General features: G+C 40.1%; 2 protein-coding genes and 1 long non-coding RNA gene across 3 annotated transcripts in view; 2 read left to right on the forward strand and 1 right to left on the reverse strand.

The window, feature by feature from the left end:
• Window positions 1-5,772, reverse strand: part of akt3b (v-akt murine thymoma viral oncogene homolog 3b) — a 40,238-nt gene extending 34,466 nt beyond the window's left edge. Inside the window, exon 1 of the mRNA XM_085458274.1 lies at window positions 5,430-5,772. The gene's annotated coding sequence lies outside the window, so the exon portion shown is untranslated. The remainder of the gene's footprint in view (window positions 1-5,429) is intronic.
• A 3,628-nt stretch (window positions 5,773-9,400) lies between these two features.
• LOC146706975 (uncharacterized) lies at window positions 9,401-14,570 on the forward strand. The gene is made up of 3 exons (XR_014921040.1): window positions 9,401-9,553; window positions 10,735-10,818; window positions 14,268-14,570. It is a non-coding gene; the product is annotated as an uncharacterized LOC146706975 (long non-coding RNA).
• A 4,637-nt stretch (window positions 14,571-19,207) lies between these two features.
• LOC146706976 (lysozyme C, milk isozyme-like) lies at window positions 19,208-21,172 on the forward strand. The gene is made up of 5 exons (XM_085460824.1): window positions 19,208-19,409; window positions 20,165-20,365; window positions 20,550-20,613; window positions 20,825-20,869; window positions 21,047-21,172. The coding sequence occupies exons 1-5, from the start codon at window positions 19,208-19,210 to the stop codon at window positions 21,114-21,116; spliced, it is 582 nt and encodes a 193-aa protein (XP_085316950.1). The 3' UTR covers window positions 21,117-21,172.
• Window positions 21,173-21,404: the final 232 nt, after the last annotated feature.

Here is a 21,404-nt window from a genome sequence, read left to right on the forward strand (position 1 = left end):
ATGTCTCTGCTGCAGAGTTGCTCTTTTACAGTGATGTGCCCAGGGTTACACCATCTGTCGTTCACAAAAACTGCCAGTCCCCCTCCTTTCCTCTTACCGCTGTCTCTGGTCCTGTCCGCTCGCAGCAGCTGGAATCCCGGTAGTGTCACGCTTGTGTCCGGAGTTAGCGATGTTAGCCACGACTCCGTTAGCATCATGATGCTACATTGCCGGTACTCCCTCTGTGACCAGGTTAGCGACATGAGCTCATCCATCTTATTGGGCAAAGATCTTACGTTTCCAATAATTACAGAAGGAAGAGATGGTCGATAACGTCTCCTTCTCGGGCGACGGCGCTCCTTCCCAGCACGACACCCCCGTCTTTTCCTCCTCAGCTCGCTGGGAATATCGGGTCTGTCCGCCGGCAGTACCGCTGCAGGACTCAGCGCTAACAGCTGATCCTTACTGTAAACAAAGGATCTCTGCTCTGGGTCCCCAGACACGGGTGAAAAAAGTAGAAATAAACTGAAAAAACGACCAGGACTAGCACAAAACGGTAGAACATGGTTGCAGAGTCTAATTACTAATACGTTAGTTATAAAAAAATTACGAGAAAAAAGATAAGAAAGAAAGAAACTCAGAATGAGCAGAGCTGCTGTAACAGGGGGGCGCCGGAAGTATAAGGCCATGGAGCAAAACATTTGATTGGCCTCCAAACAATTCTGTTGAACCATTATACAACTTAGGCCCTCCTAAGTTGTATAATGGTTCAACAGAATTGTTGAACCAGTACCATGCTCTCATGGTACTTTATACAGTGAGGAAATGGTCCTGCTGGCTTCAACTGAGAATTTAGTTGGGCAATTGAAGGAATAGTTTGAGGATCTCCTCAATCCTACTGACACAGCTTCCATAAAGGACAACTTGCTAGTCTTCCCTAAAAATGTTACATGCAGGCCGCCATCTAAATATGATTTTGAATCAAAATGAAATGTGGACAGCTATAAGTACAGTTACTTAATCCACCCGATTTCAAACCAACTTAACACCTGTGGAAGATTTTAACTAAACATTTTAGTCAGTAGTTCTGGTAGATTTTCTGAGACTTTTAGAAATAACACTGAGCAGCAACAGATCCATGGATGTGTAACTGTCAGTTCTTTTTGTTACTATTAGGGCTGCCACAAATGATTATTCTGATAGTCGACTAGTCACCTATTATTTTTGCGATTAGTCGACTAATTAGATCTTGCATCCATTGGACGTAAAACGTACAGCTTATTGCACCAGCAGCATCTGCTCTTATATAACTATCATTAGCTTACAGCTTTAAGTGTTTAAGGTCTGTGCTAACTAAAAATAAAGACAAGATGATAGTTTATTAAATTTTAATGACATTTGCAGATTGTTTTGGTGAAGTTTAATAAACTCAGCCGTCTGCTCCTTGCTATCTAAAATATAACAGGACACCGGAGTATATTCTCGAGCATCTCACACTTCTGATAATCAGCTGTCTGCTTGACGTTTATTCAGCTGTGTAAAAACTATAATTAAATCTCAGCCAAACCGATTTACTCAGGAACAAATAAAATACAGAAAAAAGCCAAACAATATCATTTTTAAGTTATCTAAGTGACTTATATATCATGTTTAACATAATACCTTTCAGGTTAAACATGATACCCACCGCCGCGAAAGACGGCAGTGGGTTTGAAAAAGATTGCCGGGAGTCCGGTGTTCTCACCGGCTCTAGTGAACCTTGAACCCTGGCTAGCTATGGAGCTATCGAAAATGTCGGAGCGCTTTTGAAAATATGCGGTGTCTTGATAAACTGAGCAGATATTTGAGGTTTACACAGCTACATTCTCGCCTGAAAATATGTTAAACGTTTATTTTGTGACCCAAAAAGAATAATAAGAGTAATATTAAAACTAACTACCTGCCGCCATTGTTGGAAACTGAGCAGGGCCGCGCTATGAATTCTGGGACACAGCTTCTTCTTCTTCGGGGTTTAATGGCAGCTGGCATCCTTGTACATGCAGTGCTGCCATCTTCTGTTTCAGTCCGTTATTACACTCTTAAATCCTACTACTTCTTCCTGCGTCTTTTGGGATCTTACAAAGCTTCAAACGTCGCTAAGACTATTAAATTATTCGTCAACGTAACCGTGACTAGTCGACTAATCGTAGCAGCCCTAGTTACAATTAGGGCTGTGCGATATGACCAAAATCTCATATCCCGATATAAGACATCTATCATCCCGATAACGATATAAATCACAAAAGTGTAACATTTTCTGTAAATTCTGTGAATCTCAGGCAGCTCGACTTGCATGAAGTGTTTTCAGCTGGGCGTCGTGTCCCTGGAGTTATGACTTTTAGCCGATGCATGAAGCTATACATTTTTAGACATAAGTTGTAACAGCCGCCGTTTTCTTTGTGAGTATTTATTACACGGCGTGCTGCGGGGAAAAAGCCTGTTCTAACGTTTGAGTCTAAGGTTTATTTTTTAGCACCTAACGCCTCTTTTTTGCTTCTCATCTGTAAACACTGCATACTCTCTCACGGGATTTAGTTTATTTTGAAAAGTCTCAACAGGATCTTGAGCTTTATTGTGAAAGGTTAATATGCAAAACAAACAAGCAGACAGTGGAGCCACGCCATTGTTTTACCGTGGTGGTTGCTAACGACAACGCGTAAAAACAGTCGCTTGTCCGTCCATAGTGTGGTCATATTAAATATAAGAGAAAGAGAGAACTTTAACAAATTAATATAACCACTACAGTGACCATCAAAACGATGAAAAAATATTGCCGTAAACATTATATTTTGCCACACTACGAAACAAACGATAGCGCAATATGAAACGATAGACGTTTTTATATCGTCACCGATATATATCGTTATATCGAACAGCCCTAGTTACAATATATAGTTTTAGTTGAATATCTCTATTGGCAAATATTGGCCCTGTTGATTGATGTTTATATATCTAAATGCACGGCAGTATTTTCCGAAGTTATCTTTTTTTCCCCCCAATTCTAAATTTAAACATATTTTTAAAAAGAGAGGTTAAAACAAGTTGTCCTTTTCCCATGGATCAGAAAGGGAACTTCAAAATCCTTAGCAGCTTCAGCTATTGGGACTTTTTTCTGCGTGCTTGTGAATTTTTGAACAGTTTGTGCAGCCCTACCAAAAACACAATGAAGAAAAAAAAAAAAAACCCACCAGCATCAGCTCCTTGACTCACATTCAGAGGCAACAGGATCTGAGACAACATGGTATGGGATAAATATTTGACATTTAATAGTATAACTTTATTATGCAAAAGTTTGGGTATTTAAAGTGTTTAGATTCTTCTCCATCATGTAAAGATCTCAAGAAGGCATCTGATCATCTCAAATTCATGCTGCAGCTCAAACTCAAAGCTCAAACATCCAGCCAGATGCATCAAGCAAAAAGAACAAGGAGTCCTGCAACTGATGGCCCCTACAGAGCCCCAATCTCTACATCACTGATACTTAGACTACATTTACAGAACCAACACTATCAAGTGAAATAATGGATGTATGCATGTTAAAATGTTGAACACGTGTATAGTTTAACACTGCTTCATTACAATAACTATTTCAGCATATTACCTGAAATTACTTTCACAGGTGCATATAAAGACATTTTCCATGATGATGTTTTGTAAATGAATGCAAAAATCATACAATTAAAAAATAAACTCATGTTTAGAGCAACTAACTGTGTGCAACTGTAATATAGCTCCTTGGAGCCAAAACTTGTCCCTCAGCTTAAGCCTTAATAAGACCCAGCCATTGCTCTTAACCACTTATCCAATTCAGGTTAGCAGAATGTAAGAACGTATTATATCAATTTATTTGTCAAATTATCCACTTTAAACACAGAAAGATAATGGATATCTATATGCTAAATTATATCACCCCAGTGACTATAAACAGAGGGACTACAATTAGCTTTAAATGGTTCTGTAATGCAATTCTGTTCCTTATGAAGATCACACTGAACTGCCTCTGAACAGAGCTATCTGAATGCTCTGACAAATGACCTTAGAGATAATTGTTTTCCTGATCAGTTTTACAGATGCAGTGATGATGATGATTCATAAAGGTTTGTCACTGTAATGTCTCACAAGTAACTGAATTTCCTATATGCCAGTAGACAACATGAGATGAGACTAGTAGGTCCACCTCTGCTATCATTTTACAAGTAATTCAACAATAAAACCTGATTCCCACATCAGTGGCTTCTCTTTCATATGAAAAAACGAACACATTGTGGGTAAAAATCGCATGCCTTATACTGACAATAATCATTCACATTTCAGCATTCAAACAACATATGGTACTGGTTGTGTTCTGATGACCGACTGGTCATGTTGCTTCAATGCATGGCTCACACAAGCACCATTGGGAAGATCCAGCGCTGGAAAACAAATGCTGAGATCTCCAATGACAACAAAAACAATGGCTGACAGGAGCAGGGGTTGTATATTTCAGAAGCCGGCTCAGAGCTGCGGCCCTCGGTGCGACAAACACTCCCCCCTCCCCTGTTTGTGATTTCTTGTTCATGATTGTGCCCTGCATCACACACACAAACAAACAAATACTGAAACAACAGCTTTTGTTTCAAGGGCGTGTGGTGTCATTATCTGTTACATAACAACATCCGCTTGGCGTGCTCCATTATATTTTAATGGGCGAGCCGTGAATAAATGTCTGGCAACGGCTCTTATGCCGATTACTAACTGTTAGTGGCGATGAAATAGCTGGTGTGAGACGGCAGGATGGGAAGGTGGTTGTGTGGTTGGCCTGTGATGGCTCGGCTGGAGGATGCGGGTTAGCCAGGGATGCTAGCTGGGGAGGGTGAGGGGGGTGATGCTAGTGCTAATCTTAGCCGGTCAGCCAGTTCAATGCCTGGCTAGCATAGCTGGCTAACTGACAGTCCGGCAGTCAAGCTGTTGGAAGTGGTGTTATTTCTCAGATGAAACCACTCCGGTATCTATCATCTGCGATTTTTGTTTGTTCATCCTGAACTGAAACGAGAGTCTGTGGTTTATGAAGGCGGGGGGCGCAACGAAGAGAGGTGGGAGGGGGGGAAACGGGAGGTTGGGGGTGTAGTTCATAAGGACGATGGGCCGAAGCCAGACGGCCGGTACAGTTACCATTACTGGCCCTCCCCTCCCTGCTGCTGCAGCAGCGGCAGCATCCCAGCGCCGCATCCTTCCCAGCCCGGCGAATGACGAAGCAGCAGCAGTCCGCTAACTGCAGCTAGCTAGCGTGCTAACCTCCGCTCCAGGCTCGAGACAAACCCGCTGCCCGTGCCCAACAAACAACGACTCCCACTCCCCCCTCCTTATCACCCTTTTCACACAAACAACCCAAGCGTCCACCCCACACACATTATATCATATAATTATTTCACCTGGCAGTCGAAAAATGATAGGGATACCCCCTCCTCCTCCTCCTCTCCTCTGGGCACTGGAGCATCCGACGGAGTAACGTCGCTCAGTGTGGATAACAGGAGGACATCGATGGGTCCATAGCCGTGGATGCCGTCTCCAGACCGTTGAAGCCGTAAAGATGAGTTTTCGGGGGTGTATTGTTTTGTTTTTATATCCCAGGCAGACAGCGACTGCGGCGGCGGATAGACACACGAACAGACAGACAGACAGACAAACCCGCTCAACTCCGCAGCTCCGCCAGGAAACCTCGCTCGGCTCCGAGTCGGCTCGTCACGTTCAGCCAGATCTGACTGGGAGGACTCCTGCTGGCTTCAAGGGCTGTCGGAAATGTGATCTTTCTAAAAACGGTGACAAAAAAGTCGCAGCTAATCAAATAATTTGGGGTACTTTATCCTCGCCATTTAGTCGCAGCCACATTACTTAACTTGAATCAGACAATACTGCTTATGACATGTTGTTTAAGTGGGGGACCAAAACGCAATTTAAAACATAGATTATATTTCAGGAGCTTGGCTTATTTACTTAATTCAAATAGCTGCAGAAAAATTACATGTGAGGTTCAAAGGTAATTATTTATTTGGCATCAAATAATTTCTTCCTGTACTTTATAAGTATATGTGTTCAGATTCATTTAAAAGCTCAAAATGCTGCTTTTATGCAATATTTTTCCACATTCCACCTGCCTTATAGTTTATATATATTAAAATGCAGGTAGAAACAAGCTTTTACTCAAGTCCTAAACTTACATTTTAAATTATTTATCAACAAATGGAGTCTCACTATCCATTTAGTAACCAATTATAGAATTAAACTCATAAGAAAACGGAAAATGAAACGTTTTCTTAAAGTTGTAAGTGGCATCTATTGGCTAAAAAGGGGCCATTCTTGGTGTGATTGAATCTCTTTGCTGGACCCTTGTTATGAAACCGTGGATAAACTCTAAAGGCGCTAAAATGATTTGAATCCTATTCGAATGATGGGGATTACGTTGTGGTTACAAAAACGTTTGTGGATTTCCACTGAGCTATTACTCGTAGTGTATTCTTCTCAGTACTCTAACTTTTTCTGCTTTATGTCATCTTTACCCTTTATTTTTATCTTGTGAAAACCCAGGTGTTTCAATTTTTGTTTTTGCACTTGAAAGAGACACTCGACTTTCCACGTTTGTTTGTTGGCTACATGTGTATGTGGTAAAAGAGACTTTACGAGGAACACGTGAATGCAGCATCTGTCTCCTCATGGCATCCTAGGCTTTTGTTGATCCCTGGCTTTTGTTCTCTCTCTCCCCTCTCTCTCTCCCTCTCTCTCTCGCTGTGTGTGTGTGTGTGTGTGTGTGTGTGTGTGTGTGTGTGTGTGTGTGTGTGTGTGTGTGTGTGTGTGTGTGTGTGAAGCGTTTGTATCTGTCCAGTTTCAGTTCAGTTATAATTCATTTCCTATGATTCACAGCAGATATAAGTGTCTTCTTTGTGTGTATATTTAAGTGTATGTTTTGCCCAACACAAAATATGTATTTTCGGTAATGTTTTGTTGTTTGTTTGTTTGTTTTGTTTTGTTGTGTTTTAAGAAAATGTATAGCAACCCCCCCTCTTTTCCTCCCCAGCCTTCCACTCAATGGCTGCTTTGTTTAAGGATCCGGTCCCAGTCTGGCTGTGGGAGTGATGCTCCTGTTGCTGGTGCTGGTGCTTTGCATTAATCAATTGGTGTCTGAAAGAACAATTCAGTCTCAGTCTCTGGTCTACAACGTCCATGAGGTAGTTTAAGGATATTGTTCAAAAATGAGATTTATTAATAGATGTAAATTCATTGTACACGTTGATTTTTTTTGTTTTTTATTGTTAGATCTCAGCACTTGATGCCATTATTATGATTGTGATTATGATGAAGATTGTTATTGTTATTGTATTAGCATATTTGTGAGCATATTTTAAATATTTTTGAAACCTGCTACAGAGCAGGTTAAGATCCAGATTAAAGATCAGCAGGTATGAAATTATCACCTACTGACCAAATAAATCTTCAGAAAATAGCATCAACATTCCTGGAAGGACCTCCAAACACAGAATACACAGCAAGGATACCTGTTCGACCAATAAAAAGGATTTACTTTTGATCTGCGACAAGTTGAAGCATCTCCTTTATTAGGCTGTGTGATAGTAAGCTTTAATGTTTAAATGGATTCAGTCTGAACTGCAGCCATCACATTACAAATAATAATCTGCAGTGAGAACGCACTTGGTGATAAAACTATTAATTGGAATTAAAATATTTATTGTGTGCACTAAATCGCCAGAATAACTAAAACATTTTCTGCAACATTTATCAGCATCATTTTAACAACAATATTGTATTTTACTGGTACATTTTTGTGATCTGTAGAGATTTATATCACCATTTGATAATATTTCTGCAGCAGGCGCCACTCATTGGGATCATTTTTTGTGGAAAACAAGTCATATGATCTGTGAAACACGCCTCTGTGACTGGTTAGATGATGTCAACCAATTACTTGGGTAAGTTAGAATAAGTGAAACCAGATAACACAAAGATACCCTAGGTATGTTGAACTCTCTTCGTCTGAACAAGTGTCAACTTCTGTGTTTGTACGCTCCAGGTATTATTCCTGTTTTGGAGATGTTAATATTAATTAAACTGAGGTCAGTTCAGCTCAGTTCTTTTAATGTAGCACCAGCTTACAGCAACATCCTTTCAAAGGCTTTATAGGGTAAACAGTGTGATAGCCTGTTGTCAAACTGTAGATAAGAAGAAGGACCAGAAGATATTTTCATGGAACCAACAGATGCTCTGCCATGACTGATTTGAGTAGAAAGAAAACAAACCGAAAAAAAAGAAAGAATGAAAGAAAAAGTGAGACTAAGGACCAAACAGAAGACAAAAGTTCTGCCATTACAGCAAATAATCAACTGGAGTAGAAGTGCTTAGTGGACTGTGGGAGGTCCCAGCCTGTGTCTACAGCAGAATCTGATATTCTTTATGATAACCAACCCAGTCGCCATAATGTAAAAAAAAAATCGAACCTCTGAACTGAAGATAGAAACATTGTTTTACAGGAATTTGAAGTTCTGGATGAATGAATGTGTGTATGCAAGATAAGATGTCCCACATATTTCTCTGTGCAAATTACTAGCAGGTCAAATTGGAACTACAGGTGTATGCATGTGTCTGTGTGTGAGCAAGTGAGGGAGTGAGAGAGGCAGAGAGAGATTAAAGTTGCTAGTATCAGCTTTCTTTGTTGCCAGAGCACTTAGTGTTGGGTTTCTCTGTCAGAGAAGAGAAACATAGGATAGGAAATAGTGAGCAGAATCGAGTGTATCTGGTCTCGGGTTGATAGGACGAATAGATGTGATGACTCTCTCATGTTAAGGTAAGGCTGCACGTCCTCCGCTGCTTTTTCAATTAACAAGGCTTTTCTTATGTAGGAAACATATTTCAAAGCCAAAGTTATTAAATAAATGAATTCATTATATTTTTCCTATTCTGTGCTTAAACTCACTAATGTGATTGTTTTTATATGCAGGCTTTGACTGCATTTCTTTTGCCTACAACTATACTTGGATTAAATATGCTGTACAAAATATAGTTATTAGTATTATTATTAGTATTATTAGTTAGTAAAATACTATATTTATATATACTAAAAATACGACACTATGAACATAACTAAAACAGTAACTTCTCACTAGCAACCTCAAGTGGTCAAAATAATCATTACCCATCAAAATATATTAGCACATGACACCAGAATACTGCACACATATATTACTTTAGAGGCTCAAAGATGACTGTATTTCTTAGGGTTCTAATTAGGCATGTTCACAGATTTAAAGGCTGACTGATGATATAGAAATGCATTATTCAGCAGAGATTATTGTGTCTCCTGTGTTTTCTTCAGGAAACTCTCAAACTTGAACTGTGATAGTGGATTCATTGTTGACCTTCACTGGGATCCGTTGCAGACATTAACTTGGACAGTGATGGCAGGATCCGGTGTCGCTGTGAGGCTGCATGAGTTCAGAGAGTCTCACAACTCCAAAGAGCTTGTCTCACCAGCTATGTTAAAACCAAAGTGAGTGGTCACTCTCTCAAACTAAATCTGGATAAAGTTCTCAAAAAACACTCTGACCTTTTGCTTAAGTAAAAGTATTAATGCCATAATGTGTAAATACTTTGTTACAAATAGCCCTCAAATTTACTTATGGTATAAGTAATAAATGTAAATTATACTGCTACAAAATAAAAGAAAGAAATAAAAAAACTTGTTAAAATAAAGTCATGCTTATATCTATACTGAACTGCGCATTGTGTTAGGAACGGCAGGATGGCATCGTTTGATGGAAATTAAAATGATCAGCCTACAAAGGGCTGAATTCACACACAACCCCTTAATTCAAAATGAAATTCTGATGTGGCAGGCTGGATCATTTTGCAGAAATTTCATTGCAACAACATAAATAACACTCAGTAGTTTGTCTGACCCTGACATGCTTGTATGACAAGCTAATAAGATGGCAGATGGTGTCCTGGTGATTTCTTCCCACCACCAAACCGGTCATGCTGAACCATGTGACAGGGAGCACAACGTTTTCCACAGTTTCTCCAGACCCTGTTACATCTGTCTTAAAGTGCGTAGGGTGAGCATGCGCTTATTTGTGAAAAGCACAGGATGCCAGTGGTGGATCTGCCAATTTTGTCTTCATTGTCAAATGCCAATTGGTCTCCACACTGCCGTGGATTGAGCACAAGGCCCCCAAAAGAATGTCAGGCAATTCTTTTTGAACAGTGTAAAAGTGTATATATGTAAGTTTCAAAATTGAAAGGAGAAAGACTTCAAAAAACCTTTCACATCTATCCTGCTGCAGTAGTGGAGTAACTATATATTTGGCTAACATCAGATCATTCTTGTCATAAAAGTATTACATTTACAGTAAATCCCAAATATATGCAGAAATCCAAGTAGAAGCAAATGCAGTCACTGTACTCGGCAGATAGCTTGGATTTGATTTCTCTATCTTGCTGGAGCAAAACTCTACTAGCCCACTGGAGAAAGAAATAACAACTGGCCCTATAGTTAGCTTTCAAAAATGTATTAGAAAAGTCTGTAACCTTATTGATTTCATGAACTTTCATGTGATCAAATGTAATTTTATTATTTTATATTTTTGGATATCATGATTAATGAAGTGTAGCAATGTCAGGAGTAAGAGCAAAAAGTTTTTCACACAGAATTTTGTTTCTTTTTCTCTACAGAAGATCACGTTTGGGGAGGAATGTGCATGGATTATATCCAGGACAGCTGGGCAGAGTACACACTATCCACTCCAAGGCCTGTGGGTAAGCTGGTTTTATATGAATCTTTGCTGTGGCGATTACAAGGGATTTTTCCTGTATTTCATCAGTGATTTACCTTGTTACAGCTAAAAGATAAAAAAGAAGGCATAAAAGCTTAAAATGTAAAAACAGATGAAAGACCATTTCTGTGTTTTTTTCTGTCATTATTTGCAAAATAGTTATACTTACATTATTTATCATTCTTTTTTGTACAGCACTTGTATATAAAACATACATGTTCTCAGTTTCAACAAAAATAGGAAAAATATCAAATGGACAAGCAAACATTCGATCCCAGTGGTAGGTTCTAGTTGACAAACACATGGGGAAAACATTGAACAGTGATTCAGCACAAATATCAGAAGATCAAATATTCTTCGGTTGAAAAATCAGTTACACTGTTGGCCTCAGATCGGAGGAAAAGGAAAAACATAACAAAACAAAAATATTTGAGGTATTTTGAAGATGTTCATTTGTTTCTGACAATAGCTCATTAAAATGATAATATTTTACTCTTTTTTGACAAAAGTATTTCCTTTTTTTTTTTTTTGTTGCCTGTCCCGTTTGGCTCTTTTGCCATCAGAATTATTGTCTAAAGGCGAAGAAAGATGCCCAACGGATTTACTTTATCAAATAGACCATCCCAGCCTTGCCATAATGGTCCATTTGATTCACCTTTTATTGTTTATTTTATTTTCACTTGCTGAATATGGGACAGATTTGACTGGGGAAAAGAAAGGGGAGAAAGAAAGGGAAAGAAAAACAGTGGAGAAGAGGGACGGGGATAAAGGGAAAAAACAAAAACAACAAAATAAGCAGACAAAAAATGCATATATCAATCACCTGGATCACCTGTTGAGAAAGAAAAAAGAAAACAAGCAGAAGAAAACGAGAGTAATAGAATAAACAACATCACAATGATATATGGGAATATGACAGTAAATACTAAATATTAAACATTATTGTGCAGCACATAAGATCAACAGAACACAGTGTGCTTTGAGGTAGGAGCCAAAAAGGGTGTAGTTTGTGGGTGTGATCACCCGTGTGTACACCTGTGAGCATGGACGCGCTTGTTTTTAAAAGGTTCCTTCATGTAATGATCTGCTAGAGGGTGTGGGGGGGCCACAGCCCCGTCCTCCAGGGCGTGAAGCAGGTATGGAGGAGATCAAAACTCCAGACATCCAGAGGCCCCCAGAACACAAGAGACCAAGGAAGACCAACAGAGGGGCAGCCGCGCCACTGTCCCAGAAAGAGCTGAGGAGAGTCCCAGATGAGGGCTCACTCAGCAGCCGCGGAGCAGAAGCCAGGGGGAGTTGCAGTGACGCGCCCGTGAGCTCCGCCGGCAGCCAGCCGTGCCTGAGTGACCGAGCCCCAGGCCGAGAGGCCGAGAGGCCGGGGGCACCCCACCTCCGAAGTGGCCCGAGCGAGCCCCAGGCTGCAGGCCCCGACAAGCAGCCACCAAGGAGTGAGCCGGTGTGTACCTGGACGCCCATCCCCATCCCCAGACACAAAGAACCACCAACGCACCGATGTCTGAGGGCGTCTGCCACTGGCAGGGGAAGTGGTGGTGGGGGGAGATAGGCCTCCATACCTTGGAGGGCCTGAGATGTCCCCAGAGAGGTGGCGCCTGATACCCAACCTGACATAGACACAGACATACAGGCACACACAGACACAAACATCCATTCCCACCCTCATGCTCTCATATGCACTTACTCCACACTCAACCAACGTGGAGACAGACATAAAGAGACGCTGTACACACGATCACACTCCCCAAGCGTACTCTACGAACCGGGTCTAGGTACCCTTGCCCCTGGAGGGGGAAACTGCACCCAGACCCAGGTAGTGTTACCCTTTTCCCTGCGGTGGAGAGAAGCAGACCGCCCCGACTCCGCAGCAGCAGCAAGGAGGCCCCACATTCCAGACCCCAATCGGACAGCCAACTCCTCCTCCTAGCCCCCCCGCTCCAGCAGGCCGCACACACGGGGTGTGTGAAGACTCCAAACCTCCCTCCACCCGCTCATATGTAGTGTTGATGCATGTGTGTTCTAAGGTGCATTTAAAACCCAGGAGGGCATGGAGCTACCTGCCAGAGAGCAGCAGGTAAGCGCATAGCCCCTCCTGCTAGCCCTCAATGTCTACGTGTATTTAAAATTGAGAGGTGGGCAACGACGCCAGGGGTGAGGTGTACACCCTGATGGTAATTTGGATTCCGTGTAGCGTGCCCACCCCCAAGATCCTATATGTATGTGTAATGAGAGTGTGAGTAATGTGAATGTTTTGGGATAAAATTGAGGCACAGGCAGCCAGAAGGGGACAGAGGGGGGGATACCTCCCCTGCACCCTGGTGACACACCTTTACCCCAAGGCCCTGCATGTGTGGGTGATTGTGGTGGAGCGGGAAGAGGGACAAAAGTATTCCTGAATTAGCAGACTATTTCAAATCCCCACATCTTAAAGTTCAAAGTTCTGTGTATTTCTATAGAATTAGTCCTCGATGAAACCCTGAAATCTTTTTGAGCCATTATATGGTCAAGTTTCTTGCATTATGAGCCCTTATTTTTCAGCATTCCCTTCAGACAGCTTTTTATACAGAAAGGTTAGGTTTAGTTATCTAGCTGGTCATTGTCTTTATTCAGCTTCAGTCTGTTGTCTTTTTATATTCTTTTTAGAAAGCACATGTTTTTCTGGCATGCCTCCCATGAAGGGTCCTGAAATCTTTAGATTCTTAGAGACATCAAACAGTCTGCTCTTGAGTTCAGTGTGTCTGACATAAACCACTTGGAGATGATCTTGCTTAGAGTGGAATAAATATAGCTGCCTTTTTGAACATAGCATTTTTGTTAATACTGTTTAAAAGTGTTTATGTATCTAAATATGTTTTTAAAAGGCCAACATTTTACATGTGATATTTACTTTTGCAGATGATTTATTTCATTAATGCAAAAGAAACATGTTCAGTTTTCACTGTTAGTGATTAAACTACTTCAGAAATATATAACTTTTATACTGAGAAATAAGTAATTTCTGCTACATGTATTTTCTAATGCTTCCATGCATGTAGTCTTAGTCAGGTAACTGTTGTGGTAGTTCTCTGTATAATGCAACTTCTCAAGTAACCCCTGCATCTTGAAAATAGACTCCAATTCCACCCTCTTGGACAGCATCAGGTGACAATAGTCGCTCTTTTGCTTTCCGTGAGACTGGAGCTAATGTGTCACCCCAACCAGAACCAAACATGGTGGAGAAAGGGGCCATTGCCTCCAGAAACACACCCCACACGTAGCTCAAAATGAGACCACCGTCTCAACTGGCCAGCTGTAGTCCAAGACCGTGGAGTCTGGACATTTCCACCTGAGCGGTCAGCCTTTGAGACAAGCAAAGCTATTATCAGTGACTTTAAGGTATTAATGCTTGTGTTCATGCTATTTTTCACCATGTAACAGCTATGAACACCACAGTGAACAGTCTCAGCACCTCCGTGCGTCTCCAAACCATCAACAGGAAAGCTACCAGCCGAGCTTTGATATTTGCACTCTGAGAGCTTTGAGTGTCCTTCGCCACAATGCGGAAGTCTGGGAGCAGCACCTTCCTTGTTCAGCCTGCCAGGATCATTTTCAGCTGTAGTGTGTCACTTTTAAATAACATCTAACTGTATTTTCTGCTCATTCATATTGTAAATGTGATATTCATGAATATGCAATCTTAACTTTACATGTCTGTCTTTGTTTTAATCCTTTTCTCCTGTGGATTGCAGTACATTACCATGTTTAACATTAAAACAAACTGAAATCATTCCAATAGACTTATTGCTTTTACTGCATTTTTGTAATTGGTGGTAATTGAAGAGGGCTACAGGTTTTGTTTTTCATGAAAGAATAGCTTGCACAGAGAGGATCACAGCATGGAGCCAAAGCAGGTAACTGGACAGCATTTCACTGCGTGAGCGGAGAGGTAAATTAGTCCAGGTAAGTCTGTCAGAAATGCTGTCAATGTTACTCCGTGATACTGGATTGGGAGGTGAGTGGAACAGCTTACTTTACATTGCAGAAGAAGAATCCAGGTGATGAAGCGGATGACCAAAGAGCGGGAGACCACACCTCCATCCAGAAGTAGAACCATGCATGCCCAACCCAAGCCAGACCACGGAGAGAGTGAAACCACAAAACACAAGAGCAAACCAGAGCCCTATTCCAGAAAGCAGGTTTAGCTAACAACTCTGAATTTGTCAACTTAACCCTGAGATGAGGGAAAATCCAGGCTTTCTGTTCATGAAAGACAATTAACTTCAGCTGGGGTTACCGGGGTAACTGATTATCTTCACATGCCAGCTGTCTGCTGACCCTCCCTCTAACTTAAAATCAAATTAAAAATAGTTAAAAACTGGGGAACATTCAAGCAGATTTTTATCCAGTAATAGCAGAAACACTTTGTATTTGTTCAACTAAAGTACATTTTTATTTCAGATACTAAACCAACACAGTGCATGAAGTCCTTCTCTGAGCTGCACATTCGTTCTGATGTGAATCAAAAACGGAAGCACTATGATAACACGTCTGTATTCTCATCAGGTCATTGGCTCAAAAACCTGTTTTGTTTTTAGCAATCCAGGTATGTGATATGTTCATACATGTACTGTCTGGCATGATCCTTATCATTTCTGGCATTAACTACTTACATAAGCACAATATCTTCTTTAGTGCAACAAAAGCCCCACATGATCCGTCCACGAGAGAAACATGTGCACTTCTGCATTCATGCTTTAGAAATGGATTCTATCATAAGAAAACACTGCAGGAAGTTACGTGAATCGCTTGTAAAAAAGCCATACAAATACAAGAAGTATTATATGTTTTACCTCTCAATATGCTGCAACTGAAAATACATTTATTTAGGAACTTTTGAGGCTGTTTGTTGATGGTTTTACGATTTGGTAACATTTTCATTTATCTTCCGTCACTCAGTTACATTTCTCAGGAGCAGATTTTGATGGCTTTCTTTGCATTTATTATATCCTCTGTTTGTAGTTTCTGTTTATACTCAAGTTCATCTTCTTGGTTCTGTAGTTTGAGTTGTCTCCTTTTGTAATTCCATTCTGTTCTTTCTATCCTGTCTTGCCTGTTTCTCTTCTGTCTCTCAGGTTCTCGGGTTCGCATGTCTTAGTCTGGTTCTCAGTGTGTGTGTTAGTTTCAGTTTTATTTAGATAATCTCGTGTGCTTCATATTGAGTTTTATGTCTCCATTAACATTATTCCTGATTTTTTAGCTGAGTTCCCCGGTGTTTCACGTTACCTAGTATATATTAGCTCGCTCTTCACTCATCCATCTGTGTAGTGTCCATGTTCATATCTATGCCTCTTGTGATTCCTAGTTTTGATTATTTAGCGCCAGCTCATCTGACGTCCTTGTTTTGTGTTTGCTTTGAGAGTTTCTTAATAAATCTACCCACTGATTTTACATTCCGTCTCCTGAATCCCACATGGGGGTCCTTTTCCTGTTTTCCACGCTTCTGAACCAAACCAACATATGTATATACAGTACATGTTATATAAATGTGGCAAGTCTGATATCTGCAGAAGTGCCTCCTGTCCAGAGGAGGTCGCTCTTTCTGTCCTAGTCAGGACAGGCCAGTCTGCTTTTACATCAAACTACAATGGAAAACAACCCAAACAATAAACACCATATACAGCATATAAGGCAAAACTGGGGCTTGTACAATTCCAACCAACGTGAAAGTCAATATTTAGTATGGCTGCTTTTATTCAGCACATCCTGAATTCTCTTAGGTAAGCTTTGTTGTAAATTTTAATTTCTCGTTTTCACACTTCTACAGTGGCCTACTTTGGTTAATGGTAACATCAGTAATGTCAAAAATTTTCTCCCCCTTAGCATTTGGCATTTTCCCAACAATATAATGTAATACCATAATCTAAACCCAGTCAATAAAACATAATTTTCTTAAGCAAACATCAGCAACCAAAAATTACCAGCTGCAAGATTAAGTCTCCAGCTCCACACTCTCATGTGAACCTCCAGTCTCTCTCTCTTCTCCTCCTGCCCCTGCCAAAAGCAAAGCAAAGCATCCCCTTTCTCTTCCCTGCGTGGTTAATTGTTTGTCAACATTTACTCATCCTAACCTTGGTCCAGTCTTTGTCTCAGTGTCCGGTCAGTCAAAGATTCAGTCCACATCGTCAGTCCATCGCAGTTCTGTCTGTCTTCTGTCTTCATCAGGAAAGTGACTGTCCTTTAAGCTTCTTCTCAGGATAAGGACAGAATGAGAGGTGAAGCTGTCAAACTTTTAAGCCAAAGTCTGGCCTGTCTTCGTCCTAATTCTGTTAATCTATCATTTTGCCGCTGTACTCATGTTTTCAAGTTGAGAAGAGTCCATGGACACGTGTATTAACACACTAAAACATTTATTTAATATCATTTTCATTACCATTTCTTAACACTACCTAGATTTTTAACACATCTCTCTTTCTCTGGTTGCACACTCCACACATCCGCCAGTTTCCTTTTATGGGCATGCAAAGTTGTTCACTTCCTGCCAGACACACACACACAAATATACTCAGCTCTTTGCATTTGCAAGCATTCACATCAAAATCCAGCACACTTAACAGAGCTCTTTTGGCACAAATCCTCAGGATAATTAACAGTTTTTTTTCACACAGATCACCATTCTTTAGCTCGGTTTTGTAGCATCATTCACACAATACTTTCACACACACACACACACACACACACACACACACACACACACACACACACACACACACACACACACACACACACACACACACAGCCTTTCCTCTCAAAACAATGTGCACATTTAATCATTCATCCAAATAACAATTTTACACTTCATTTATACATTCACACATTTATAACAAAAGACTGCCACTGACTGCCAAGGTAAATTATTTCTATTACCATATCACATCTTCACTTCATCTTCAAAACCTCAGTACCTAAGTTTTCGACTAATTTAAAAGCCTCTAAGGCCCAGGTTTGCCCACCCTGCTGGTCAATTTTACCCGCTTCGGGAACGCCCTCCCCGATAGCAGTCAAATTTCTAGGCCCTAATTAATTTATAAGCGCTCCCCACAGCTCAACAGGAAGCTTTTATATTTCATGCACTTATGATTGTAGAATAAGCCACTGTCAACCTATATAAACAATAAATTAACTTCACTTTGTGTGCAGAGTAAAGGTGAGAAAACTTTCAAAGACTTTTAAGCCCTTTATAACATCGTACATTGACTAGGCTATTTTTTAGGTTGACTTTGTGTAGCTTGAATTTATCTGTCAGATCATTGTTGCTGTTTCGTGCGTTTTGTGGAGACATAACCGTGATGCTTGCAGTAAATTTTACAGTTTTCACAGTTGACAGTTTTTTCCCTCACTATTATTTTTAACCAATGACTTCCTTGTAGGCTTACAATGATGCCTGGGAAGAAATTATTGAACAGCAAACTGTGACTGTGTTCACGACAATCTGCTTTAAGGTTTCTTGACAAATATTTCAAATAAGCTTATTTTGTTTATCATGATAATCATCATCAAGCATTAAAACGTACTGCAGTTAAAGTCGTGAAAACCTGGCAAGCTTTTGTAAATTCGATTTTGGATGTTGACACATAAAGTGCATTCATTTTTGTTTCCTTTAAAGTTTCACTGATTTTAAAACAACTGATGATATTGTTCGTGTTATTTGGTCTGTTTACTGGAGGTAAGTTCTGCACAGCAAAATACACACAGGTCAGGTACCTGAATAAATATGCAATCTATGTCACGGTCCTGAGACTTTGACCCAGCATTTTGACTTTTGGACTGTGGAATATGAGGTAATGTTGCAAGTCAAATGAAGATGAGCACTGCTTGTATAATGTGTTGTACTTCTGGTTTCTTCTTTTTAGTCTCCTTCCTGAGTGAAGATGATTTGCTCTTCTTATGTTGCTGTTTTGCTGGACTTGTTATTGTTCTTCTTTTTGTTGGATATAAAATGACAGCTGCACTCAGGAATCAGGTGGCCTTATATTTAATACATTCTGTGGTTACTGTAGTAACACTGTGTGCTCAAACACCTGATCCTCTGAAATTATGAATCCTGATAATGTGATAATTCAGCTTCACCTCGTCTGTCCTTTACACTCTCAGCCAGGTCTTTTCAGCTACATGAAGGCATGCCCTATAAACAAGAAAAGAGAGTTTCAGGTAGACATATCATTTTCTTCCCACACCCTCTTTTGAGCTCAGAAGCCATGTGATATTGGCTGCTGGTGGGGATAACTATTGTGCTCCATTCAGGGAATGGCATTTATCTAAAGTGAACAAGAGATGGCCTATTGCCAGCGGCTCTGCAGATGATATATTCTAAGTCACGTATGCTCTTTGAGTCAGAGACGACAGATGAACTCAAGATGAGGGTACACAGAATATTTCTCCTGGTAGTGCTGGGCTGCAGCTGGGCCGGTGGACGAATTGTGCCAAAATGTGAACTGAGAGACCAACTGATCTGGGCAACCAGCAGCCTTCCACAGAAAGCAAAAGATTCAGGACTGGACAGTGAGAAGTTCGTGACCAAGAGTAAGTGGCAACGATGCACTGAAGTCTGCTTAGAAATGAAATAGATTTAATTTAATGGATTTATTGTATTTTAGGACTTCGATTTTATATTGATATTTGTTTTAAGTCTCGTATAGAGTCTTTGAAAGCTGATGAAATCAAAACATTAGACTTGTAAACAAACTGGGAGTATGACAAGAGTCATGCCTGACATCTTTTTTCTTGTATATCTTTAATATAAACAGTAATTTGGTGTTCACTTTAAATGGCAAGCTAGCCCAACTCACTCTTCTATCTTGCTCTTATGCTTTAGTTTCATTATTAAGGTACTTTAACTGTGGGCTCGACTCTGTTTCCTCTCTGAAATCCCATTTTAATGTGAACAACTAAGATCCAACGATTCACGTGAAATGACAAAGCAAACTCTCAGCAACTTATTAAGCACCACTGTGATAGCAAAGAAACATGCCAGATGGCAGCTGCTTTGTCATCTTTGAGAAGGATTCATATTGCAACAGGATAATGATCCCAAACACAGATAAATATTCTTCCTCCAGATCAACCAGATTAGTGGTAAAAATGTTAGGTGAAACTGGTTCGGGTTTGTTTAAGATATGTTAAAAGACATGTTTTGAAATGTTGGTGGTGCTAGGAAAAACTAAGTCATGGAATTATTAGCAACTTCTAGGAGCCATAAATATCCAGAGGAAATTAAACAGATATATGCCCAGTCGTTTGAAAAACATTTGTCAGTTTGCTTCTCTTTTCTTCTCCAGTCGTCTGTTTTGTGGAAAACGTATCAGAATTTAACACCAGTTTGGTCAGTAACGGGCTGAGAGACGATGGCATTTGGCAGAAGAACAATTCTTCTGGGGACTCGGACGACACACTCTATGGCATTTTCCAGCTCTGGGATCAGCTGGTCTGTGGTAACGGCACAAATTCATCACCAAATATTTGTGCGATAAACTGCATGGGTGAGTATCATTCATTACAGGCAAATAAGTACGTTTGTAGATTTTTAATATCTTTCACTTGTTATTTTCTTGAAATTTGATGGATAGAATATCAGATGTAATTGTAGCGTCAAGCCTAGACAATGTAAATAAACAGAATCTACATCTGAACTAGAAAAATGTTTGTTTCTTTTTCTCCTTCTAGACTTGATTGATGATGACATACAAGACGATGTCCGCTGTCTGATGAAGCTCTTCGTCGATCTGGTGTAGGTCTTTCTGTCTTTTCTGTGTAATTTGTCGGTATGATGTCACAGGATGCAACGAACCAGCAAAGATCCACGATGACAACTGAGAGATTTTGTTGTGATCAGATTAGAAAGTTGAATGTTTTGTTTGCAACTACACCAATTATTAACAGAAGGAACCGTGAGTACTCAGTGAAATTCACTTCAGTGCCTATTTTCATGATTTCCACAGTGAAAAAGGTTTTGGGGCAGCCCATTGGAAGGAGCTAAAGAAAGAGTGAGTTATGTCTTTATCTGTTTTGAAAACATGACCTTTAAGATGAACTCGTTGCTTTTACTAATAATGTTCAATATTTAAATATTGAATAGATATTTGTGAGATCAGTGCATATGCTATTCCTAATAAATTGCAATATTTGAATACATAAACTAATGCAAATCTGTTCTCTTGCAGGATTAAGCTCATCTTGCAGGATAAGTGCAAAGATAAGCAAGCAGCTGAGTACTTTGCTGAATGCCATTAGTAATGAATATATGTTAACAGGAATAAAGTGATTTGTGAAAATAAAATAAAACTAAAGCATGTAAAGTAAAGATTTAGAGTTGTCTGGAAGAACTGAATTGAATCTAGGAAATGTGGATTAAGATGAGCAGTGTGAAGAGGAGAATACAGAAATGTTAACCAGTGACTTAGATAAGTAGAGATAATAATGTCCTATGGCACAGGTACTGCCATGGAGCAGCTCAAAGCACAAACAAAACAGTGAGACCACACAGATAATGGAGTTTTGAATAGCAACAACAAAACAATC

Source organism: Copadichromis virginalis, linkage group LG6, assembly GCF_057382275.1.
Source record: "Copadichromis virginalis isolate Kocher_CV1m ecotype Utaka linkage group LG6, C_Virginalis_male_GT1.1, whole genome shotgun sequence".
Lineage (NCBI taxonomy): Eukaryota > Metazoa > Chordata > Actinopteri > Cichliformes > Cichlidae > Copadichromis > Copadichromis virginalis.